At 36.9% G+C, this 27829-nt stretch overlaps 1 protein-coding gene across 8 annotated transcripts in view; it reads left to right on the plus strand.

Moving 5' to 3' along the window:
* Nucleotides 1-27829, plus strand: part of ASH1L (ASH1 like histone lysine methyltransferase) — a 208003-nt gene that overhangs the window by 80955 nt on the left and 99219 nt on the right. For all 8 annotated transcript variants that reach the window (XM_027530939.1, XM_027530921.1, XM_027530906.1 and 5 more), the window contains 2 exons: nt 1510-1611; nt 18910-19654. In XM_027530939.1, coding sequence (XP_027386740.1) covers nt 1510-1611; nt 18910-19654 — 847 coding nt within the window. The remainder of the gene's footprint in view (nt 1-1509; nt 1612-18909; nt 19655-27829) is intronic.

Genomic DNA, 27829 nt, shown 5'->3' on the forward strand with positions numbered 1-27829 from the left:
CAGCATAGGAATTTTTCAGTATTAATGCTTAAACTTATGTCTTCACTGATGCCTGGGCTTTTACTTCTTAGATATTTTATTGTGATAGTTTAGCTCTTTAATGGAAATCTTATCTGAACCACATTGTAGCGGGATTTATTGTATTGTTGGTTTTTAAAAATCCCTTTGTATCTGTTTTTAAGATTCAACAATAAATAGTCTTGCTCCTTAATTATAGCTTACAGTAGTCATCACTGTGTTTCCAAAATGGGATATTCTATCGTAACATCAATTTCCCCCAAATGTAACTTGTTATTCTTGAATGGCAACACATAATCTTATATCTCACCAGAGCAATGCTAAAAAAGCCTGCTTGAAAGAATATTTATAGTGATGTGATTTAAGACACTGAGTGATTAAAACAAAGTTCATGGTTTACTATTTTTCTTCCAGAAACAGAAATATTAGAAACTTAGCTCCAGTGAATTCTTCTATTTTCAAGTTGTCCTGTTTGTCAGTCAGTCATTTAGTCATTTCAGTAAGGAGTTAACTCTGATTTAGAAACAGATCTTTAAAAAAAAATCTCATCTTCAGATATTTAATTTCTTGTACCTTTCGAGCCTCCAGTTATGTGTAAGACTTTGTTTTTTCAAGTTAAAAGTGAACATTTCAGACCGCTACTAGTTTTTTGACAAATAGTTGCTCAATATGTATTCTCAACAAGTGGCTTTTTCAGGGTATAAGAAGTCCAGTATCAGAACCAAGTATATTTTACTCAGGAAAATAATCTTTCCTGAATGACATACTTTCTCTTGAGTAAGAGTTTTGTAAATTATGCTGCATTTATTTGAGGTTTTTGGGAAGAGTATGAGCCTTTTTTTCTTTGAAGGAAATGGAGTTTCTTTATCTTCATGAACTTTTATGTGTATAACCAAGGGACCTTAAGTGTAAGTAATAAAGGAGGTTTAGTCTGTTGCATAGATAATCACAAATTCCCTCTGAATGATCTCTCTGGATTATGTGGCGTGTGTGGATTTGAGGTTCAGCTTTTAATTTTCATCTCTGATTCTATTAAGTAAAATGCTCAGGTTGGACCTGCTTTTCTCGCATCAGTTGTTCCTAATTAATTGCATTGTAGTTTTGTCAGTTTATATGATGAATTTGAATCAATAATCAGGAACAGAGTTGATCAGATTATTGCTAGTGATTTTTATCAATAGATATCGTAATAATATGTTTGATAGTGGTAATACATAAAAACTAAATTATATATTTTTTCATCCTTCCACTATAACTAGTTTTTCCTCTGTTAATGTAAATTATGTATATGAGACCTGTGAAATTCTGTGCACAACATCCAGTGTGATTTCTCCTTCAAGTAATGTACTCTTACTGTCAGCTTTAAAGTCGTATTATTACAGAGAATTGCAGTGGCAACAGCTAAAATATTACAGTTCTAACACAGAATGGTTTCACATTATTTCTGGACTTGGATTTTCCTATGATTTCTGTCTTTTCCTGTCTCTCCAGGTTCCCAGCCAGCCTCAGATAAGTCTTCCCAGCGACCATCAGAGAGCACAAACTGTAGCCCTGCACGAAAGAGGTCTTCATCTGAGAGTACTTCTTCAACAGGTAAGGGCTATTGTTTTAATAGACTCTTAAGATAATTTCCCATCTGTTACTTGTAAACAGATTTGGAAAATATATATATATTTTTTTCCTTTTTTGGCCTCGCCTTGCTGTGTAGCTTGGGAGATCTCAGTTTCCTGACCAGGGATTGAACCTCTAAGCCAAATCATAACCGCTAGACCACCAGGGAACTCCCTTACAATAGATTTACACTATAGACTACAATTTAAATTGCCTTGGAGTATAATACTATAGAAAAAACAAGTAAATGGTCCTGCAGTATGAGAATAATAATGTATATTGAAAAAACAGGGCTTCTTTGGTGGCTCAGATGGTAAAGAATCCGCCTGCAAATGCAGGAGACCCGTGTTCGATCCCTTGGTTGGGAAGATCCCTTTGAGAAGGGAATGGCTACCCAGTCCAGTATTCTTGCCTAAGTTTAAAAAATTAGCCTGTCTGGCTAGTCCATGGGACCACAAAGAGTCAGATACAGCTGAGCGACTTAGCACCCACACATTGAAACAATAAAACAGTAGTCCCCTTTTACCCCTTTTATGACCAATTAAGCCTACTCCATGAGATACAGTGATTTTATTTTTTTCTTCCAGTTTTATTGAGATATAATATGCTCTGTATAAAGTGTACAGCCTAATGATTTTACTTACTTATATCATGAAAGAGTCACCACAATAAGTTTAGTGAACATCCATCATCTCATACAGATACAAAATAAGAGACACATTTTTTCCTTGTGATGATAACTCTTAGGATTTACTCTCTTAACAACTTTAATATATAACATACAGCAGTGCTAATTTTACTTATGTTGTATATTGCATCCTTAGTATTTATCTTATAACTGAAAGTTTGTAGAGGTATAGTGATTTTGATGTAGTTTAAAGGGATAATTCAAAATGAATAGTTACAAAGATAGGCAGACACAAAAATAGAGATTTTGAAAGTTGAATTGAGATAATGGGGTATGTAATATAATGGGGACTGTAGATTGGAGCTATCTAATAAAGACTTAGATATATATAAAGTTGTCTAGTACAGTGATAGTTTCCAGTAGCATTTATAAATCTTTGAGATTTGTGAAACAATTTGAGGTTGTAAGAAGAACCTCTATTAATGTTTATTTCAAATCAACTGTTAAAAGTTGTCATTTATGTATTTTAATATATATAACCTCTTCATGGGGCTTCACTAGTGGCTCAGACAGTGAAGAATCTGCCTGTAATGTGGGAGACCTGAGTTTAGTCCCTGGGTTAGGAAGATCCCCTGGAGAAGGGCATGGCAGCCCATTCCAGTATTCTTGACTGGAGAATTCCACAGACAGAGGGGCCTGGCAGGCTATAGTCTGTGGGATCTCAGAGAGTCGGACATGACTGAGCAACTAACACTACACTAACCTCTTCATACAGTATAACATATCTGTATACTTTATACAATATACAGATTGTGCTCTCAGTTTTCTTCTTACTGATAGTATGTGTGTTTACCAAAAAAAAAAAAAATAGAGAATGATAATTGTCTTCTACCTTTTTAGAGGATTGGAGAGTAGGAAATGATGGAGTTTTTTTTTTAATTAATTTATAAGTCAGAGGATAATTGCCTTACTATGTTGTGTTAGTTTCTGCTGTACAATGACATGAATCAACTGTAAGTATACACGTATCCCCTCTCTCTTGAGCTTCCCTCCTACCCATCCCCCATCCCACCCCTTTAGGTCATCTCGAGCACCATGCTGAGCTCCCTGTGCTATACAGCAGCTTCCCACGATTTTACGCATGGTAGTATATATACATCAATGCTACTCTCTCAATTTGTCCCACTTTCTGTCACCCGCTCTGTCCACAAGTCCATTCTCTAAATTTGCATCTCTGTTAGTAGGAAATCATTTTTAATTTATCAGTATTATCAGGCAAAATGGGGAGTGATAGTTTCATTCCCAGCAATGGGAGTGATATATGTAAAGCGGAGAGCAGTAACTTTAAAAAATTAAGGAGCCAGTGTGGTTGGAGTAAAGACAGCAACTGAATATGAAGCTGGAAAGGTATGTGAGGACCAGTCATGTAGAGTCTTATTGATAACACTTAGAAGCCTTTGAAAGTTTTAGCAAGGAAGTGACATATTATTTCTTAGCTTTCTGTCCATGTGGTTTTGCTTAGCAGATCATTTAATGACCTTTGATTGTGGTGTATGGTCGTGTCCAACTCTTTATGACCCTGTGGACTGTAGCCCGCCAGGCTTTTCTGTCCATGGGACTCTCCAGGGAGGAATACTGGAGTGGGTTGCCATTTCCTTCTCCAGGGATCTTCCCAACCCAGGGATTGAACCTGCATCTCCTCTGTCTCCTGCACTGGCAGGCGAATTCTTTACCACTAGTGCCAACATCAGAAAATTTAATTTCTTCATCAGCATAAGGCCTCACTGTCAAATTATATCAATATGGTATTTAATTTTTATTTGATTATTATCTTCACCATATTTGAAATTTTTATTAGTACCATAGTGCCAAAGATACAGTGGAGTTGAAATAGCAATGATAATTTTGTCTCATAGTACTTTGTGGTTTATACTACTTTGGGGAGACTTTTAAACTCTTTCACAATGCGTGACTACTTTTGATGGTATCAGCCTAGATCAGGGTTCAGCAAACCACAGCCTATAGACTAAGTGTTGTCCAAAGCATCTTTATTGTTCAGTCTTCAAGCTAAGAATTGATTTTACATTTTTAAAGGATTTTTTTTATTTTCTTAAAGGGAAAAAAAAAAGTATAATATGTGCAAGAAATTGTATGTGTCCTCAAAAGTCTTAAAATATTTACTATCTTTTTAAAGAAGAGGTTTGCCAACTCCCAAAGAAAAAAATGAGTTAGATTTCAATAAGAGACACACCTATGAAGAAAATCACCAAAATGTTTTATTTTAGTAAATAATACTTATTTAGGGTTACTATATGTACAGAGCACTGGGGATACAAGCATGAATAAAATAAGGTTCCTGCCCTCAAGGATTCAGACGTATTCACCAATTAAAAAGTTAAATTTTATAACAGGCCGGTATACAAAATGTTATGACACACAGAGGCACTCAACTACTAACCACTGACATACTGAAAATGTGACCTATATGCTACTATAATTTGAGTAGACGAGTGGGACAAGGACATGAAGTTGAGAAAGTAATAATGGATTTTATTAGATACGGTGTATTTTCTTATTTGACAGAATTGAGATTTTATTATAGATGCAGTTGGGAGCTATCAAAGGATTTTGAACAAGGAAAAGTATTTGATGTATCATATCAACCAGAATAAGCTAACTTTTGCAGTGCTAAAAAAAAAAAATCCCAGAATTTCAGTGACTTAAAACAACAAAGACATTTTTTGTTCATGCTGTTTGACCATGATGGTTCTGCTCCATGTTATCTTCTCTCTAGTATCGAGTCTGATGGAGCAGCTTCTATCTGTCTGGAATGTTACTTGTCTTATGAAAAAGAGTGAAGGACCATAGTGATGCACTAAATAGCTCTTAAAAGTTCTGTCCAGAGGTAATATACATTACTTCTCACATTTTAGTGCCAAAGCAAGTCACATGATTAAGTCTTATGTCAAAGAAGTATGGGAAGTATAATCCTACCAAGGGAGGAGCAAGCAGATATTTATGAATAATAATATAATGTGCCACATGTGCATTTTAGAAAAATGCATAACATTACAGTATGGAGAATGGACTGTTGCTTGAGAAATGTGTAGAGACAGCAGATAATGGCTTTAGGTTTGGATATATTAAACTGTCTTTGGGTTATTGAGATAGAAATGTTAGCCATTTGGAAGGTGTGGTTTATAGTTTATGATGCCTGTGGTAGAGATACGGATCTAGCAGTGTGTATATAAACTTGAATCTGGCAGTGAATGAGGTTGCCCAGAGAGAAAGTGTAATTTGAAAAGATGACAGAGTTGGAGGTTTAAGATACGTTAGATTTGAGAAGAAAGTAGATTAAAAGATGTCAGTGAATGCCATAAAATTTTAAATAGTTTTTTTAATATAAAAAGTAAAGAGTACATGTCATAGAAGCCTCTTAATGTCAGATGTTATACGGAAGTCAAGAAAGGTGTAGACAGAAAGTGTAAAATGATTGGGGAAAGGATTTTTTGAAAAACAGATGTAAAGTTAGAGCAGTTTGGAGGCTTTAGGTGAGGAAAGGAGACTATTAGAATTCAGGTTACACTGAAATAAATTAGAGCTCTTTATTTCCACCAGTGTGGTAGATTAGATGTGCAGAGTAAACAATCTTCTTGATGCCTGAAACTAAATACAATGTGGGAAACATTTCTTAATACCTTGCTGAATTTTGAAATAAGTAAATAGAAAACCAGAAATGTCCAGAAAGCTTGATTCAACAAAAACAAATAGCATTAGAGGTCTTTGACACCTGCTTGAGTCCTAGTGATATTGAGCCTGCTTATTGGAACACATTCAGTTGATAAGAGACAAAGCACAAAGCCTAGGACTCTAGCAGACAGAGGTTTCCATCAGATTTCCCTTCATGAATGTGTAACACCCTAATGGTGACTCCAGTGCAAGAGCAGATAGAAACAAATCTATCACAGAAGCTGGATCCTTATTTCAGTTTTAGCTTTGGGTGAAGCAGAAGAAAGAGTTCCTGAACACAAGCTCACACTCACCTTCTGTGTCTTGTGCAGATGTATATTGCCTGTGAGACAAAGAAAAATATGAATAAAATTTTGTTGTAGATTGGTAGTGCCTCCAGTTGCCTTGCAGAGCCAAAGGAAAATTTAATTTCTCTTCATTGTAAAGCTGAGTTTCTTTTTTGATTAGGTATCCTTGATCTTGGTTTACCTGGTATTTGCATTTACTCTAGCAACACAGGAATGCCAGCCTTTATCTTTGAATTGAAAGGCAGATGAATCAACCAGAACTATGTATATTCAATTTGTCCAACTTAACATTTTAAAAAGGAAGACAGCAAAATTGAAACACTTAACAATGTATCATTACAGCATTTGGCATCAATCAAAAATTAATAGACATGCCAAGAAGCAAGAAAATATGACTAAATGAAATATGGAATAATAGTGGGAACTGGCACAGAAATAGTATGTGTTGGAATTAACAGACAAATATATTAAAATAGCTATCTTTGAGGATTTAAAGGAAAACATGAATATAGTGAATAGTGAATATGGAAACTATTTTAAAAATCTAGGGTTAACTTCTTTAGATGATAAATATCTGAAATGAAAATTTCACTGAATGGGACAACAGTAGATAGACACTCCAGAAGAAAAATTCTTTGAACTTGAAGCAATACTATTAAAATCTATCTAAAATGAAGTGTAGGGACTTCCCTTGTTGTCCAGTAGTTAAGAACACACCCTCCCAATGCAGGGGACGCAGATTGGATCCCTGGTCGGGGAACTAAGATTTCACATGCCTTGTGGCAACTAAGCCCATGCATTGCAGTTAGAGAAAGCCCACATGCCATGACAAAGACCCAGCACGGCCAAAAATTTTTTTTAAATAATAAAAATGAAGTGTAAATGTGGGGTAAGAAGACTGATATAAAATGAACGCGGTTTTATTAACTTGTACAATATCAGGAAGGCCAACATACATAGGATCTGAGTCTTACAAGGAGGGAGTTAGGAATAAAAATCATTTGAAAAATAATCTTCCATAATTAATTAATAGTTTAATGAACGTTGTAAACCCATAGGTCCATGAAGTTCCACAAATCCTAACCAGGAAGATAATGAAATGATGTCTTTAAAATGCTGACAGGGAAAAAAAAAGTATCAGTTTAAAATTCTTGGACCAGAAAAATACCCTTCACAGATGAAGGCAAAATAAACATAATCAGAAAAACAACTTAAAAGATTTGTTGTCAGCAGGTTTACAGTACTAGAAATGTTCTTCACACAGAAAAGTCATGCTAGTTGGAAACATGGCTTTACCAAAGAATCGAAGCATTCCAGGAATTGTCAATAAGTAAATAGACAACACCCTGTTCTCATATTCTTTGACATTCATGTGAAATTATACCAAGCTATTATCATATTCTGGGCTGTAAAGCTTCTTAATAAACTTTAAAAGATTGAAATCATATAGAATATATTTTAAGAACGCAGTGAAATTGAATTAGAATTCAGTAACACAAATAACTTGTGTTACTAAGTAACACAAGGTATCTTGACATCCCCCCCAAAACGTGAAAATTCAGCAACACATCTCTTTTTTTAAAAAAATTATGTATGTATTTATGACTGTGCTGTGTCTTTGTTGCTTCGTGAGCTTTTTCTGTAGTTGCGTCAGCTGGGGCCACTCTCTCGTTGCAGTGCACAGGTTTCTCATCGCTTCTCTTGTTGTGGAGAATGAATTCTAGGACCCAGGCTTCAGTAGTTGTGGTTCATGAGCTCGGTATTTGAGGCACATGGCTTAGTTACTCTGCATTGTGTGGAATCTTCCTGGACTGGGGATCAAACCCATGTCTCTTGCATTGCCAGGTGGATTATTTACCACTGAGCCACCAGGGAAGCCCAACAACACACTTCTAAATACCGCATAAGTCAAAGAGGAAAGCACAGATAGAATTTTTTTTAATTTGTTTAAATATTTTATTTGTTTTGTTTATTTGTTTGACTATGATTGGTCTTTGTTGCTGCACAAAGGTTTCTGTAGTTTTAGTGAGCAGGGACTACTCTTCACTGTGCTGCGTGAGCTTTTCTTGGCAGTGACTTCTGTTGTTGTAGAGCACAGGCTGTAGGTGGGTACATTTCAGTAGTTCGATTCATAGGCTTAGTTACCCCCTCGCCATGTGGAATCTTTCCAGACCAAGGATCAAACCTATGTCTCCTGCATTCAGAGGCAGATTCTTATCTACTGTACCACCAGGGAAGTCCAGAAATATCTTTTAAATTGAATAAAAATGATAATACATAAAAATTTACAGGGTATAGCTAAGTCTGTGTTCTTAGCTTTATAGAGTTACATTATAAAATAATAAAGGTCTAGGTCAGTAGCCCAAACTCTCACCTGTAGGAAGCTAAAGACTATACAGCAAGTTAAACCCAAGTTAGGCAGAAGAAAATTTGACAAATACAAGAGTAAAAATAAATAGCATAGAAAAATTGCTGAAAGCTTATACTGGTTTACTGAAAAAATTCTTTTTTAATTTATTTTTTTATTGAAGGATAATTGCTTTACAGAATTTTGTTGTTTTCTGTCAAACCTCAACGTGAATTAGCCATGAAAGTGAAAGTGAAGTCGCTCAGTCATGTCTGACTCTTTGCGACCCCATGGACTGTAGCCTACCAGGCTCCTCCGTCCATGGGATTCTCCAGGCAAGAATACTGGAGTGGGTTACCATTTCCTTCTCCAGGGATCTTCCCAACCCAGGGATCGAACGCGTGTCTCCTGCATTCCAGGCAGACACTTTAACCTCTGAGCCACCAGGGAAGCCCAAAAGGTATACATCTATCCACTCCCTTTTTTTTTTTTTGATTTATTATTGTTTTAAATGACAATAAAGTAAGAAAGAAATAGTACAAACAGCTTACTTTGGAAAATGTTAGACCACACAGAGAGAGTGGGACATATTGCACAAATTATTTATTTACCTTAATTTAGAGCAAAATGAATTTTGTACAAGTGTAAATTATATTATCTCAGAAGAGGTAACTCTCAAAGGTGTTTTGTTTGAATATTAAAAGAAAAGTTTGCATTGATATGTTGTAAAACTCCTTTTCAAACTAACAACAAAGCTTTTAAGAGTTGTAATAGAAAAAAAAATATCAACAGAAGCTCAATATGTTTCCATGCTACATATTAACAACAATGCCTAACACTCAGAGGTGATGCAAGGGAGAAGAGGAAAGGCAATTGAATTGGTGGAGAACACCCACAGAATTCCCAGAGCACACCTGATTAGCCAAGACAAACATTTTAGACAGAGCTAAGGTAGATGATACCTAAGGCATGGTTTCCATGATTAAGTTCCACTTTTAAGGAGTTGCTGGAGTTGTTCATTTAATTAATTTCTTGTTGAAGTGCATGCATTAAATGCCTTCAAGGGTCCAAAAAGTCTGCAATATTTTTGTATCATCCTTTCTCTATAAACATTCTTTTTTGTGTGTGTGTGTGTAATAAAGTTTTACTAAAGTATAAAGGAGATAGAGAAAGCTTCTGACATAGGCATCAGAAGGGGGTAGAAAGAGTACCCGTATCCACTCCCTTTTGAACCTCCTTCCCATCTCCACATGCTGGCCTGTGAGGAGAGAGGCTGTGGTGATGGCTCCACCCCCCTACACATGACTCAGCAGTATCGCCTGGCTTCCTTGGCTGCCTGCTGTCCTCCACAGGCGTTTCCCACCACAGTCTCCTCACTCACAGCAGCCCTCACCCTGGGATTGCTCCACAATCCCTAAACTCCAGCTCCCAGGTGCTGCGCTTTCCAGGGGACCTGCTTCCCTGTCCAGGGTATGTATGGCTGCAGCAAGGACTGTCTGAGTCTCATTCCACAGGTGTGAATGAAAATAGCCACAGATCAGCTGTTCCACTCCCAGCTTTAAATGTTTCTCTTCTGACTTAGACAGTTGCCCTAATGTGGGGATCAGACCCCTGCTTCAGTTCCCCCACACACCAAGGGGACCTCCAGTCCTACTAAGATTCCTGTTTTTTCCCCTAGTTCCTTCTTCCTCCTACTGAGTTTTGCATGGTTCTGTATATTCTTTTCCTTTGGTCAGGTACTCTTGTAGCTGGTGTTCTGCATGCCCTTCTGTGTCTGAAGGTGTATTCCTTATCTGAAAATTTTTTTAAAGGTGTGAACTCTAGCCAAAAGGATTAAGAAAAAAGAAACTGAATTAACAGTATCAAGAATGAAAGGATATCACTGCAATTACTACATACCACAGGAGGCTAATAAGGGAGCGTAATGAGCAGTTTTTTGCCAATAAATTTGATAAAAAGAGAAAAAACATTTACAAACTCAAGAACAAATAGCCTAAATAGCCTCATATCTATTTAATAAATTCCACCTATAGTTTAAAACCTTTCTGTAATGAAAATTCAAAACCCAAATAGTTTTAATCATGAACATGCAAAGAAAAGAATACTAATTATACAAAAACTATTCCAGAAAGTAGAAACATTTTCCCAATGCATTTTATGAGGCCACCATCACCCTGATTCTGAAACCAAGCAACACACACAGTACCAGAAAACACAGAGTAGTATTGTTCCTATGCATGAATGCAAATGATACAAAATGTTATCAAATTGAATTCAATATGTTGAATGCTTAGCATACCACGTCCACGTGAGTTTATTCCAGAAACACAGGACTGGATTAACATTAGAAAATCCCTTATGAAATCAACAGTAAGTGAGAAAATTACAATTTTCTAAGTACCTAAAGAGAAAACATTTGACAAAATCTGACATCCATTTAAAAAGAAAAGCACCAATTCTTTCACATATTAATCAAACTAACAAAAATTAAACACAAAGAAAAGCTGTTAAAAGCAGCAAGGGAAAAGCAACAAGTAATATACAGGGGAAACCCCATACAGTTAATAGCTGGTCTTTCAACAGAAACTCTACAGGCCAGATGGGAATGGCAGGATATATTTAAAGTAATGAAAAGGAAAAATCTACAACAAGATCTTGGATCTCATTCAGAATTGATGGAGAAATCAACAGCTTTACAGACAAACAAAAGTAAGGAGAATTTAGCACCACCAAACCAGCTGTACAACAAATGTTTCTCTAGGCAGGAAACACAAGAGAAGGAAAAGACCTACAAACTCAAAACAATCAAGAAAATGCCAGTAGGGACATATATAGCAATAATTACCTTAAGAAGAAATAAACAAGATGAAAAGACAGCAGTAAGAATGGGAGAAAATAATTGCAAATGAAGCAACTAACATAGGATTAATCTCCAGAATACACAAGCAGCTCAACATCATGAAATCAACCCAATCAAAAAATGGACAGAAGACCTACTAAACAGACATTTCTCTGAAGAAGGCATTCAGATGGCTAATAAACACATGAAAAAACACTCAACATCTTGCATTAGAGAAATGGAAATCAGAACTACAATGAGGTATCCCCTCACACCAGTTAGAATGGCTGGCCATCATCAAAAAATCTACGAACAGTAAATGCTAGAGAGGATGTAGAGAAAAGGGAGCCCTCTTGCACTGTTGGTAGAAATGTAAATTGATACAGACAATATGGAGAACATTATGGAGATTTCTTACAAACTAGGAACAAAAGTAACATATGACCCACTACTGAGCATATACGCTGAAACAGGTTATATATGTATAATTGAAAAAGACAGATATGCCCACAATGTCCATTTCAGCACTGTTTACAATAGCCAGGACATGGAAGCAACCTAGATGCCCATCAAGAGATGAATGGATAAAAAAGATGTGGTACATATATACAATGGAATATTACTCAGACATAAAAAGCAATGAATTTGAGTCAGTTCTAGTAAGGGGATGAACCTAGAGCCTCTTATACCCAGTGAAGTCAGAGAAAAATAAATATCATTTATTAATGCATATATAGAATCTAGAAAAATGGTACTGATGAGCCTATTTGCAGGACAGAAATAGAGACTTAGACATAAAGAACATACTTATGGACACAGAGGGGGAAGGAGAGAGTGGGATGAATTGAAAAAGAGTATCACTGAAATATATACAATACCATATATAAAATAGATAGCTAATGGGGAGTTGCAGTATAGCGTAGGGAGCTCATCCCGGTACTCTGTGACAATCTAGTAAGCTGGGATGTGGCGGAAGGTAGGAGGGAGTTTTAAGAGGGAGGGGACATGTGTATACCTATAGCTGATTCATGTTGAAGTGTGGCAGAAACCAATACAACATTGTATAGCAATTATTCTCCAATTAAAAATAAATTTTTAAAAACTGCCCCCCCCAAAACCCCAATTCTTAGAAATAAAAGGCATACAGGTAAGACAGGAAGAAGAAAAAAATTATATTTACAGATAATTTGATCCATAGGAAGATTTCTAAGAAGTCTGTCAGAAAAAAGCTACTGCACCTAGAAAATGAGTTTAAGAAAGGTATATAAGCTGAACATAAAATATATTTCTGCATACCAGCAATGAATAATTAGTAATTGAAATGTAAGCAAAATACCATTTACAATTGTATTAAAAGTTATAAATATACAAGATCTAGATGATAAAAAGTATGAAGCATTATTGACAAAGGTTAAAAGATTAAACAGATATTCTAGATTAATCATTTGCTTGGAGGAATCAGTATTGTTAAAATGTCACTTCTGTCAAAATTAATTGATAGATTTAATGGAATTTCAATCAGAATTCCAGCTGGCTTTTTAAAATATGAAGTTCCAAACTCTATAATTTATATAGATACATAAAATATCTTAAAAAGTAAAACATGTATGCTCTTCTTGAGAACAAAATTAGAAGACTTCTACTGACTGATACAAAGACGTACTATAAATTACTCAAGACTGTTTTTGGTGAAAGGATATATAGATCTTTCAGTGCAACAGAATAGACACTAGAAAAACAGACATTCCCGTAGATTTTTAAATTGATTTTCTGCACATATACTGTATTTTTGTGGACCAGGGATAATCTTTTGTACCAAATGGTGTTGGAACTGCTGGATATACTTACGGAATAAAAAAAAAAAAACCTTATACCATATGTAGAATTTAACTTGAAATAGAATATATACCTGTCTGTAGTTTCTCAAACTATAGAACTTTCAGAAGTATACTTAGTAGGAAATCTTTATGACCTTGGGATATTCAAAGATTTCTTAAGTAGGATAAAAAGCATGAACTGTTAAAGCAAAAAAAAAAATTAGATAAATTGAGCTTCATCAACTTTTTAAACTTTTGCTCTTCTAAAGACATTAAGAAAATGAAAAAACACAGAAGTAAAAAGAATTTGTAACTATGCATGGTAATGGTGATCATTTTGCAGTATATACAAATATCAAATCATTATTACTGTTGTACATGTGGAACTAATATATGTCCTATGTCAATTATATCTCAGTAAAACTTTAAAAAAAATAAAACAGAACAAACCAGTGAAGGTACCCAATAAAAATAATGGGGAAATTTTTTGAATAGCATCATTTCAAAAGACTGCTTATGAGTTGCAGTGAAGTACATGAAAATACTTCATGAGCCACAAGGCTCTGCTCGTGACTCAGATGGTAAAGAATCCACCTGCAATGTGGGAGACCTGGGTTGATCCCTGGTTTGGGAAGATCACCTGGAGCAGGGAATGGCAACCCACTCCAGTATTCTTCCTGGAGAATCCCCATGGACAGAGGAGCCTGGCAGGCTGCAGTCCATGGGGTCACAAAGAGTTGGACACGACTAAGTGACTAAGCACACGTGAAACTATGCTCACTTATTAGAAAAATGCAATTAAATTCTTAATGAGATATTGTTTCATATATATTAGATTGACTAAAGTTAAAAGGAGTTCCCTGGTACCTCAGTTGGTAACGAATCTGCCTGCAGTACAGGAGACCCAGGTTCGATCCCAAGGTTGGCAAGACCCCTGGAGAAGAGAATGGCAGGCCACTCCAGTATTCTTGCCTGGAGAATTCCATGGACAGAGGAGCCTGGTGAGCTACAGTCTATGGGGTCAGAAAGAAAAAGATCTTAATGACCCAGTTAACCATGATGGTGTGGTCACCCTTGTTGTAGAACTATGATTCTGCATGCCATGCAGTGTGGCCAGAAATAAAATGTAGCATGCCCAGCATAATGTCCTAGATGGAGCAGACTGCAAAAACAAACAAAAAAAAGAGAGATAGGATTTCCCTGAGTCCCTCTGCAAATGCAGGAAACAAAGGTTCAATTCCTGATCTGGGAAGACTCCACATTTCACAAGGTAGCTAAACCCATGCACCACAACTACTGGACTCATGCTCTGGAACCCACAAGTCACAAGTACTGAGTTCACATGCTGCAACTTCTGAAGCCCAGCTTCTAAAGGTTGTGTCCTGCAACAAGAGAAACCATGGCAGTGAGAAGGCTGAGCACTGTAACAAAGAGTAGGTTCCCCTCGCCACAACTAGAGAAAGCCCTTGAAAAGTAACAAAGACTCAGCACAGCCAAAAAGTAAATTAAGAAAAGTTAAGGGAAAAAAACAACAGAGATTTGGCAGACTAGAATTTGGTAAGATGGAATTAATTTAGAAAGTAAGGTGTGAGGTAACCCTAGGTGAGTGGCTCCGGAATGAAATTCCAAACAGTATACCCATTTTAAGACTCTGTTTTAAATTTATTCTTAAGAATGAAAAACCTTTGGTATTTCTGGGCAGTTGATGATAGGAAAGAGGAGACAAAAATAATTTTCAGAATTTTGAACCCAGGATTTATTCTTACACTTTCTTGCAATGTGGAAGCTGGGTTCCAAGGGCATCTGTCCTGAGAGAAACCCAGGTGAAAGCTGTGTTTCCTTTTCTAGCATAACCTTAGAAATCACCACATTCATATTTCCATCAAATTCTTTTTTCTAGAAACAACTCACTAAGGGTAGCTCATATTCATGGGAGGGGAATTAGATACTCTCACTTGGTATGAGAAGCATTAGAGGAGTTGTATACATGTTTTAATAGCCCTGCAAGCAGTTTAGGGCAGGGAGATAAGATTAGCTTGGTCTTGAGTTGTTGTAGTAGTATGAAGAAAAGTAGATATGGCCAAGAAATCAAACTAACATAAGACAAAAATTTATGGCTTGTGGGGAGAATAAATTAGATTATTTTGTCTTGAGCGTAGATCAAATGATTCCAGCCACATGATTGGTTCTCAGTACATATAATCTTGAATAGTTGGCTTTATGGTATCATTTACCGAAAAAAGTAATCAGGAGGATTACTTTGAAACTATGAGAATAAGCATTTTCCCAGTGGGAAAGTAGGTCTAAAAGGTAAATGACAAGTATTAGGGATTAAGGATCTCTAAAGTTAGTTCAGTCACAAGTAATTGGAAGGTAATCAAAGTATGTTATCATAAAAACAGTGGAGGCAAGATTTTAAACAGTGGTGATATTAAAATATATCTGAAAGTAGGAAGCTTCCCCAAAGCTCTTAGATAGTCTCATCCACCAGATAGAGGGCAGTCAGACGAAGCAAGAAGAACTGAATCCGGCAACTCCAAAACAAAAACAACAGTTACAGAAAGTTAAAATGAAAAGACAGAGAATTTTGTCCCAGATGAAGAGCCATGATAAAACCCTAGAAAAACAGCTAATGAAGTGAAGATAGGCAACCCTTCCAGAAAAGGAGTCAGAATAATGATAATGGAGGTGATCCAGGACCTCGGAGGGAAAAAAAGGAGAAGAAATGTTTAACAAAGACCTAGAAGAACTATAGAACAAACAAACAGAGATGAACAATACATAGGAAGGAATCAGTAACAGAATAATTGAAGCAGAAGAACAAATAAGTGACCTGGAAGACAGAATGGTAGAAACCAGTGCCACAAAACAGAATATAAGAAAAGGAATAAAGAGAAATGAAGATAACCTAAGACCTCTGTGACAAAATTAAGTTCACCAATATTTGCATTATAGGGGTCCTTGAAGGGGAGAAGAGAGAAAGGACCCAAGAAAATATTTGAAGAGACATAAATAGACATTTTTCTAAAGAAGACATACACCTGGCCAAGAAGCTCATGGAAAAGTGCTCAACATCCCTAAGTATTAGAGAAATGCAAATCAAAACTACAGCAGTCAGAATGATCATCATCAACAAATCTATAAACAACAAATGCTGGAGACAGTCTGGAGAGAAAGGAACCCACCTGCAATGTTGCTGGGAATGAAAATTGGTACAGCCACTGTGGAGAACAGTATGGAGGTTCCTTAAGAAACTAAAAATAGAACTGCACTATGACCCTGGAATCCCACTTCTGGTCATATACCCAGAGAAAAACATTGTCCAAGAGGACACACACACTCCAGTGTTCTTTGCAGCACTGTTTACAGTAGCCAAGACATGGAAGCAATCTAAATGTCCACCAACAGAGAAATCAATAAAGAAGATGTACATATATACAATGGAATATCACTCAACCATTACAGAGAATGAAATAATGTCATTTGCAGCAACATGGATGGACCTAGAGGTTGTCATACAGAGAGACGTTAAATCAGAAGGAGAATTATATGACATTCCTTATATATGAAATCTTAAAAGAAATGATTGTAAGAAATGAACTTAACAGAACTCACAGACATAGAGAAAGAACTTATGGTTGGGGGGCTTATGACTGGGGAAAGAGATAGTTTGGGAGTTTGAAATGGACACACACTGCTGTATTTTGAATGGATGACCAACAAGGACCTACTGTATAGCGAACAAGTGAGTGAGGTAGTGTGTGTTAGTTGCTCAGTCATGTCCAGCTCTTTGCAACCCCATGGACTTGCTTGCCAGGCTTCTCTGTCCATGGCATTCTCCAGGCAAGAATACTGGAGTGAGTTGCCATGTCTTTCTCCAGGGAATCTTCCCAACCCAGGAGTCAAACTTGGGTCTCCTGTATTGCAAGCAGATTCTTTACCATTTGAGCCACGAGGGAGGCCCGTGTAGCACGTGGAACTCTGCTTAAAGTTATGTGGCTGTGTGGATGGGTGGGGAGTTCGGGGGAGAATGGATGGGGCTGAGTCCCTTTACCGTTTAGCTGAAACTGTGACAATGTTAATCGGCTGTACCCTAATAGAAAATAAAAAGTTTTCTAAAAAAGAAAAAATACAGCTAAAAGTTTGAAATTTTAAAAATACTGAATTTAAATGAGACAATTGGATATATTTGAAGGAAGATGTTGGTAATTTGAGAAAAATTTTCTTGTAGTCTGATGAGATTGTAATCTAGAGTGGCTAGAATTTGTAAAGGAATAACTAAAATGATATCACATTTTAAAGTCATATAGATTAGAAATCTATTGATTAACTTTGAAGAAGTATAACTGGTGATCACTTATAGTAAACTAGGCATCTTGGGAAGTGACCTATTATTTTTATAACATTGTAAAACTAATACAGCTTGCCAGAGGAAGTTGAAAATGTCCCACATTATTTATAGTCTTAAAAAGTTGCTATAGACACCAAACAAATACCACCAAATCGTTGGGATCACTAAGGTAAGGTTTATCTAAGACCATTTGTTTTTTGTTTTTGCTTTTTATTGTATATTTCAGACATACAACAAAGTGATTCGGTTAAGCTGGTAATCCCAAACTCCTAATTTATTCCTCCTCCCCACTTTGGTAACCATAAGCTTATTTTAGAGGTAAGACAACTTGTTTTCAAATCTTACCATCAACATGTATTCTTTCTGAAATAGTTTATCAAGGTGTTTTCTATCGTAATTTTAAACCTTTTCCCAAGAAGAGAATTTCTTTTATTCCTTTGCCCTTTTAAAACATTGTCAGAAAAAAACACTGAACTGCCTAGGTGGCGCTAATGGTAAAGAATCCACCTGCCAATGCAAGAGGCACAAGAGTCTTGGGTTCAATCCCTGGATCAAGAACATCCATCCTCTCAATGAGTAATTGGCAACCCACTCCAGTATTCTTGCCTGGAAGATCCCATGGACAGAGGAGCCTGACAGGCTATATAGTCCATGGGGTCACAAAGAGTTTGGACACAACTGAGCACACACTGTTGTATTATAGAAACATCGTATGTATTTAAAGTTTAGTTCTTTCTTCAATATTTAGCTGTCAAATCTCTTAACTGAACTTTTATTTTTAAAGAAATAAATTCTAGGGACTTCCCTGGTGGTCCAGAGGTTAGGAATCCACCTTCCAATGCAGGGGACGTGGGTTTAATCCCTGGTCGGGGAACTAAGATCCAACGTGCCATGGGGATCTAAACCTGTGTACCACAACTAGTGAAATGCCCGAGCACCGCAGCAAAGACTCAGTGCAGCAAAAATAGTAGTAATAAAGAAAGAAACTCGTCTTTCTGCTCTTCATCTCAGAGTAAAAATTGTTTTTTTACCCATGTATTATTAGGGGACTATGGGCCAACTTTGAACTTAACTGTGGTTATTGTAATGTACCTTATTTGGGAAACAACTTGCCCGTGAAAGACAAATGCATATGATATTATGATACTCAATCTTGGTGTGAATAATACGGTGGTATTCCTTACCTTTTATCTTCTATAAAGTTATTTGAGTAACTAGTTGTGTTCAGTTTTTATCACGTGTGATTTGTTGTCTTATTTAGTGAATGGAGTTCCCTCTCGAAGTCCAAGATTGGTTTCTTCTGGGGATGACTCTGTGGATAGTCTGCTGCAGCGAATGGTACAACATGAGGACCAAGAGCCCTTGGAGAAAAATATTGATGCTGTGATTGCATCTGCTTCTGTGCCACCTTCCTCCAGTCCAGTCCACAGCCTCAGCAAGGAGCGAACCCTAGGAAAACCAGACAGCCTTCTAGTGCCTGCAGTCCCCAGTGACTCTTGCAGTAGTAGCATCTCACTCCTTTCTGAAAAGTTGCCAAGCAGCCATTCCCCCCATCATATTAAAAGAAGTGTAGTAGAAGCTATGCAGCGCCAAGCTCGGAAAATGTGCAATTATGACAAAATCTTGGCCACCAAGAAAAACCTGGACCATGTCAATAAAATTTTAAAAGCCAAAAAACTTCAAAGACAGGCCAGGACAGGGAATAACTTTGTTAAACGCAGACCAGGTCGACCTCGGAAATGTCCTCTCCAGGCTGTGGTATCAATGCAAGCATTCCAAGCTGCCCAATTTGTTGGTTCAGAATTAAATGAAGGCGAAGAAGGAACAGCACTGCACCTTGGTCCTGATACAGTTACAGATGTTATTGAAGCTGTTGTTCAGAGTGTAAACCTGAATCCAGACCATAAAAAGGGATTGAAGAGGAAAAGTTGGCTATTGGAAGAACAGACCAAGAAAAAGCAGAAGCCATTCCCAGAGGAAGAAGAAGAAGAGGAGAATGCTAAAAGGTAATTCCTCATTTAATGTTTCATTTGTGTAGAGGAAGCTAGCTTATGTGCAAATGTAACATATCTTTGCAGCTGAATCGTTCAGTTGATCTAGTAACCTTTCACTATGTAAGACCTGTTCTGTTCTAAGTGTTCGCATACTTCTGGTTGTCAAAATTATGAATAATTAATAAGAAAGGGGGAATGTAACAATGTAGCCAAGGCCATCACTATACAGATGAAGAAATCAAGACCCAGAAAGATTATGTTGTATAACTATGTGAGCAGAATCATATTTACTGTCAGACTATCTTATCTCCTCTGTGCTCTAAACTTGTCATCCCTGTCATCAAATAAATTTTTTAAGTCTTCATGCATGGTAGATTATTTTTTAATGGCTTCTTTTTTATGTTTTTACTTTTTCCCAAAAGGTGTAGGGCAGAAAGTCAGAAATCACCCCCTGGAAAGATCATTTAATCCTTTTGTTATATATCCAATCAGATTCTTTCCCTGAAGATTATTTGATTTTGGTTTGTTTTTTGGTCTTGCCGTGCAGAGTGTGTTATCAAACCTGTGTCCCCTGCAGTGAAAGGGCAGAGTTTTAACCACCGACCACTGTTTACAGAGGTTTTTTGTAGTTCTCTATGCGTACATCTATAAAAAATACTTTCTTATAGAGATTTACATTTTTTTTCCTGAGAGAATATGTAGTTATAAATAAATCTGTGAAACTAGAAGTATACTGATTCAAGAGTTTAAATTATCTTTTCACATAATCTCAATTCTTCTCAAATCCTGTTCTTTTCATGGATAAGACTATTAACAGTATATTATGTATTTTTTTACTCTTCTTGATGCATTTTCAAATATGTACATATACAAGGCTGTTGTTCTGTGTAAATGGTAACTTTTTATATATCTTGAAGATCTTGTAATTTAGTATATATAGTATGTTACTGCATGCTAAGAATATATAATAACTTAATTATTCTCCTTCAAAGGATTATATATTACTTTTTTACATACATGTCTTAAATCAGTTGAAATTTACTCTTGTATAAGGTATGAGTTAGTGCTGCATTTATTACCAGTTATTTATCAAGATTGCGTATAATATGTAGTTTCTATAAGTTATATTCCCAGTAGATTTTTGTAGTTTTTTTAATTAAAATATTAAAAATATTTAGAACTGAATGAATATTGTGCTACATATTGAAACTTTGAAATGTATCAGAAGGGGTACCTAGAGGGTTATTTATAGCCAGTAATGCTTATGTTATTTTCAAGAATGCTGAAGATTGATGAATGAAGATATTATTGAACAAAACTGGTGTCTAGATTGCCTTTACACAGTAAAGCCAAACTACTGACAGCGGGTTGTGGTGAAGGAAAGTGTGCAGCATTTATTATAAGGGCACCAAGCAAGAAGTTAGGACAACTAGTGCTTAAAAAGCCTGAACTCCCTGGTGAGTTTTAGGAGAACGTTTTTAAAGACAAGGTGAGGGAAGAGCATCCCAGGTATATGATCAGCTCATGCACAGATCTCTGAATGGTTGGTTGATGGTGAGGGAACAGGGTGGTGTCAGAGGTTACATCATCAGTCCTTAGGTGCCAGGAGGTCTGTGGTGTTCAGGATCATCAAGTAGTAGTTAATTTCTTTAATCTGATGGTCGTTTTACCATCTATAAAACAACTTCAGGAAATGTGCATCAGATGCTATTTTCGACGTTAAGTTTAGAGAAAACTAAAGCAGAGGATATAAGGGAGCGATCTGTCCTGGGAAAGCCTCACAAGCTCCTGCTTGGTTGCAAAGAGTCCAGTTCAGAAATCAGAAAAATGAGAATAATTCCCAAAATGTGACGGACAGAGATAAAACATATACATTAAATTAACAAAATAAAACTAAGTTATAGTAGAGAGAATCACTGAAGACCAACATTAGTAATACTAATGATAATTAATAAAATATATAAACTTGTGGTAAGGTTGATCAATAAGGAAAGAAAAAGGTAATAATAAAATTAGAAAGTAAAAAGGAGTTAAACTATATATCAGAGATTAAAATATGACAACTGTAAGAACTTTATGCCTAGAAAATTATAAAACTCAGTTTTAGATATAGAATGGGTGAATGTATAGAAAGAACATTGGTAATACTCCATGTTCTTGCCCAGTCATACACCACTTCCTTGCCAGTAGCTATAATCAGTCTCCTGATGTATACCTTTTTTTAATACCATTTAAGTATTCAGTGCTAGACAATACATTGATAGTTTAGTTTATCCTTCCCTTAACTTCACTGAAATGGAATTACATAGAATATATGCTTTTGTGCCACACCTTTTTTGCTCAACATGTAAAACCATCTCTGTTTTTGCACGTAGTTGTAGTTACCTCTTTTTTGTTGTTACGTGTTATCCATTGTTTGTGTATAATACAAGTTTTCTTTAAATTACTAAAGTATAGATGATCCATCAATTTCTGCTGCACAGCAGAGTAACTCAGTTATACATATATACGTGGGGGGGTGTATATATATATATACATACACACATATGTATTCTTTCTCATCTTCTTTTCCATATTGTTTTATCACAGGATATTGAATATAGTTCCCTGTGGTATACAGCAGGACCTTGTTATTTATCCGTCCTGTATATACTGGTTTGCATTTGCTAATCCCAGACTCCCAATCCTTCTCTTCTCCACCCCTTCTCCCTCTTGGCAACTGCAAATCTGTTCTCTGTGTCTGTGAATCTTTCTATTTTGTAGATAGGTTCATTTGTGTCATACTTTAGATTCCATGTATAAATGATATCATGGTATTTCTCTTCCTCTTTATGACTTAACTTCATTGCGTATGATAATCCCTAGATCTATCCATGTTGATGCAAAATGTAGAGTTTTCTGTTTTACTGTTGGGTTATTTTCAGCTTGACACTATTATCCAAAAATACTGCTCTTAACATTCCTCTAATGTTCACTGCTGGATAGGATACTAATTTCTCTAGGGTATATACCTAGGAGTGAAATAAAACACCTGATTTGCCCTAAGACTTAATTTTAAGCTATGGTTTATTCAGCCAGGGGCGTCCCTGGTTGCTCAGTGGTAAAGAATGTGCCTGCAAAGCAGGAGATGCAGGTAACTCCGGTTCAGTCTCTGAGTTGAGAAGATCCACTGGAGAAGGAAATGGCAACCCAGCCCAATATTCTTGACTGGGAAATCCCATGGACAGAGGAGCCTGGTGGGCTACATCCATGGGGTCACAAAGAGTCGGACACAGCTTAGCGACTGGCACCCCACTCCAGTACTTTTGCCTGGAAAATCCCATGGACAGAGGAGCCTGGTAGGCTGCAGTCCATGGGGTTGCTGAGGGTCAGACACGACTGAGCGACTTCACTTTCAGTTTTCACTTTCATGCGTTGGAGAAGGAAGTGGCAGCCCACTCCAGTGTTCTTGCCTGGAGAATCCCAGGGACGGGAGAGCCTGGTAGGCTGCTGTCTATGGGGTCACACAGAGTGGGACACGACTGAAGCGACTTAGCAGCAGCAGCAGCAGCATAGAACTGAGTATAGAACTAGGTAAGAGAAACAAGATCCATGCATGCAAGCTTGCTCATATGACAAAGGTAACCCTACATATCAATAAAGAAAGAAAACTGTATTCAATAAATGGTGCCCCCAAAGTTTTTATTTTTATTATTTATACTTGTTTATTGGAGGATAGTTGCTTGACAATGTTGTGTGCCCCCAAATTTTATATTGCATAAGAATGGGAATGAAATTGGATTCTGCCTCTTTTTTTTAGTTAATTGTTTAAGTTTGGCTGTTGCTGCACATGGGTTTTCTCTAGTTGTGATGAACGGCAGCTACTCTAGTGCAGTGTGCAGGTTTCTCATTCCATTGGCTTCTCGTTGCAGAGCAGAGGCTCCAGGGCCTGCAGGCTTCAGTAGTTGCAGCACGTGGGCGCTAGACCTCGTGCTCAGTAGTTGTGTTGCATGGACTTAAGTTGTCCTGGGGCATGTGGAATCTTCCTGGATCAGGGATTGAACCCGTGTCCCCTGCATTGGCAGGCAGATTCTCAACAACTGGACCACCAGGGAAATCCTGGATTCTGTCTTAATCCATGTGTAAAAATCAGTTCCCAGTTGGTTAAATAAATACATAGCATAAAAAGTAAACCTTCTTTTTAAAGTTAATACAGAATGAGGAAAACTTAATGACGTTCTTTGTTTGAAAGGATTTCATAAACAAGATATCAAAAGCAGTAAGCATACAGGTAAACACTTATAATACTGATTATATTAAAATTAAGAATTTATCGGACATCATCCACGTTAAAGTATGAATACTTTCTACAAACTTGGAGAGGAAATTTATAACATAATTTATAAGTTTTGGTATCCAGAATATGTAATGAAAAGAGTGTTTCAAATCAATCCAGTATAATCTAGCAATTACCTTTTATATAACTTAAAATTCTTACCCAGCTATCACCAGAATGCATTTTTTGTAAAGGTGTAGCAAGATTTATTATAATGTATAGAAACTGGAAATATCCCTGGTTGTTAACAGGAAAAGGAATCAGTATATAGTAGTTTTTCATGCAATGGACTATGATATGGTAATAAAAATTAGTGAATTATAACTGAAATGTAATGATAATAAATGAGTCTTAGAAACAAGATTTTAAGTGAAACAAGACCCTGAAAATTATGTACTAACTGATACTGTTTTTATAAAGTAAAAAAAAAACCCATGAAAAATAAACAACATATTGTGTTACTGTAGATAAATATATCATAAAACCATTTTTTTTTTTTTTTTTTGGCCATGCCATGCAGCTTGTGTGATCTTAGTTTCCCCATCAAGGATTAAACCTTAACCATACCAAGGGAGCCTCAGTGCCAAGTCATAACCACTGGACTGCCAGGGAATTCCCATAAAGCCATATTTTCAAATACCTTACCTGTCTTCTTTCTCTTTTCTTTCCTGAAGAATTCAATCTTAAAGCCATTAAATAATGTGTCTATCTGGGATGTGGAAACCATGGTGATCCTGAGCTGGATGTTAGAGCCTTAATGATGTGAAGACTTGGGTTATGGGATGAGGGAAAGAGAATATCAATCCAACCTAAGTTGTCAAAGCCCTCGTGGAATGAGAAGGACACTCTTGTAATGAGAGTGCCCAGTTTGGGGTATCAGGGACCAGTAAGGTTAGGAGGTGTTCATCCTGCTGCTGCTAAGTCACTTCAGTCGCGTCTGACTCTGTGCGACCCCGTAGATGGCAGCCCACCAGGGCCCCCCGTCCCTGGGATTCTCCAGGCAAGAACACTGGAGTGGGTTGCCATTTCCTTCTCCAATGCAGGAAAGTGAAAAGTGAAATTGAAGTCGCTCAGTCGTGTCTGACTTTTAGCAACCCCATGGACTGCAGCCTACCAGGCTCCTCCATCCATGGGATTTTCCAGGCAAGAGTACTGGAGTGGGGTGCCATTGCCTTCTCCTAGAACTCCTTAATAAGAATTTTTAAAAGTCTATTAGTATGTATTTTCATTTCCATCATAAACCCCCAAGGTGATTCTGATATATTTGGTCTATAGCTAGAACTTGGAGAAACACGGCACTTGAAGAATTTATATATGTAGAATGTATATCTGAGAAGGCAGTGGCACCCCACTCCAGTACTCTTGCCTGGAAAATCCCATGGACAGAGGAGCCTGTTAGGCTGCAGTCCATGGGGTCGCAAAGAGTCGGACACAACTGAGCGACTTCGCTTTCACTTTTCACTTTTCATGCATTGGAGAAGGCAATGGCAACCCACTCCAGTGTTCTTGCCTGGAGAATCCCAGGGACAGCGGAGCTTGGTGGGCTGCTGTCTATGGGGTAGAACAGAGTTGGACACGACTGAAGCGACTTAGCAGCAGCAGCAGCAGAATGTACATAGACACATGTAAGCAGGAAAGCAGATAACATTTTTGAATGAAGGAAGAAGAAGCATAGGGTAAGATGAAAGAAGTAAAAATGAATCTGTCTGATAAGGAGAATAGGAAAACATAAATAATAAAATATGAAATTCGTCTATCTGTCTCATGACCAAGTAAGATTTCTCCCAGGTATATAAAACTTGTTCAACATTCAAAAATCAATCAATGTGATTCATTACATTAATGAGTAAAGAAGAAACATCACATGGTCATAGCAATAAATGCAGAAAATTTTTTTACAAAAATCTAACATGTTCATGATTATAAACTTAGAAATCTAGGAATAAAAAGAAACTACCTCAACCTAATAAAAGCTGTATGTAAAAAACCCAAAGCTGACAGCTTCAGTGGAAAAAGAGCTTTTCCGCTATTATCAATAACTAGGAAAGGAAGTGAAGTGAAAATCACTCAGTCATGTCCAGCTCTTTGCAATCACATGGGCTATACAGTCCATGGAATTCTCCAGACCAGAATAGTGGAGTGGGTAGCCTTTCCCTTCTCCAGGGGATCTTTGCAACCCAGGGCTCAAACCCAGGTGTTCTGCATTGCAGGCAGCCTCTTTACCAGCTGAGCCACAAGGGAAGCCCAAGAATACTGGAGTGGGTAGCCTATTCCTTCTCCAGCAGATCTTCTCAACCCAGGAATTGAACTGAGGTCTCCTGCATTGCAGGTGGATTCTTTACCAACTGAACTATGTGGGAAGCCCCCAAAGAAAGGAGGCCCACTTCAATTCAACATTGTGTTGGAATTCCTAACCAGAGCAGTTAGGCAAGAAAAAGAAAAGTCAGCCTGTGTTTGGGGGTTGAAAGACTTAAGATATCAGTGCTACCCAAAGTGATCTACAGATTCAGTGCAGTCTGTCAAAATCCCTATGATGTTTTGTGTGAAATAGAAAAATCCATCCTAAAATTCATGAGGAATCTCAAGGGAGTCCAAATAGCCAAAACAATCTTAAAGAAAAGAACAATGTTGGAGGACTCACACTTCTAGATGTTTTTCTTTTTATTGTCCATTTTCATCATCTAGGACCTTTAACTCTGATATTTAAGTGATGAGAGCAGACTTTTGTCTTACCCTTTATATTATGGAAATTGTATTGAGCCTTGCACTAAGTGAGAGGCAAAAAGAAAATCTAGAAAATTCCCTGATGTGTCATTGCTTTGGTCCCAAGAGGCCCAGCCAATCTGTGTGCTTATGTTTATTTTATAAATATAATTTCCAAGGATTTTAGTTTTGCTTAATGGGAGGATAGGTAGAAGTGTCTATTTCATCCTTGCCTCGAACTGTATTCACCTTAATTTTTAAAGGTGTTTTTGATTGATTTAAAATTCTCTTTTGACAGGCTCCACCCTTCCCCTCCTTTAAGCAATTATAGATGTGTTTTCTTGCCTTCTAGCTTGCATTATTTGAGACATGAAATCTGCATTCATTCTTATTTTTGTACTACTGTATATAGATGGTGTATTTTTTCTCTTACTCCTTTTATTTTCTTTGTCAATACTTTCCAACAAGTTTATTATGATATGCCATACTTGTTTTAGCTTATATTGCTTATCGTTTGTTTAACTTCTTGGAACTTTGGGCTCTTTTTATCAAATTTAGAAAATTTTGGTCATCGCTCTCTTTTTTTTTCATTCTGAATTTTTTAATATTATAAATGTCACATTATTGTGTGTCTGTTTCTGTTCTTTTTTATAGATTTGATTTTATTTTAGTCGTCAGTTAAATTACTTGTGGATAGGTCTGGATTCTTTTGAAGATAATTTTTAAGCTTTATTAGGACTTGTTTTACTCTAGAGATAGTTGTCATGCAGAGATGGATAATGTTACCTTCTGGGATCTCTATTGAGTGCCCACGGTGTTGGGCAGTGTCTGTCACTCTCCCTAGTGGATTCTGAGTATCTGTCATCATGTGTGAGCTCTGGAAATTGTTTGGGTTGTAATATTCTAGTGGTTCTTTGTCCAGCCTTATGGAATTTCACCTTGCACATATACAAACCTAGTACTGATAGATAATGTACTAAAGAAGACCCTTACACAGATTTCTAAAGTTGTTTTTCTCCTTTACTCTCTCCACTCCAGTACTCTGCCTCATGAATTCTAACTATCTCAATCCCTCCATAGTCTGATCTCTCTTTTCAGCTCATTACGTTGGCCATTCTCTGCTTTGGGTCTACTCCCTCCACTTCAGTTGTTCTTATAAAGGCAGATTA

The sequence above is a fragment of the Bos indicus x Bos taurus genome, chromosome 3, assembly GCF_003369695.1.
Source record: "Bos indicus x Bos taurus breed Angus x Brahman F1 hybrid chromosome 3, Bos_hybrid_MaternalHap_v2.0, whole genome shotgun sequence".
Classification (NCBI taxonomy): domain Eukaryota; kingdom Metazoa; phylum Chordata; class Mammalia; order Artiodactyla; family Bovidae; genus Bos; species Bos indicus x Bos taurus.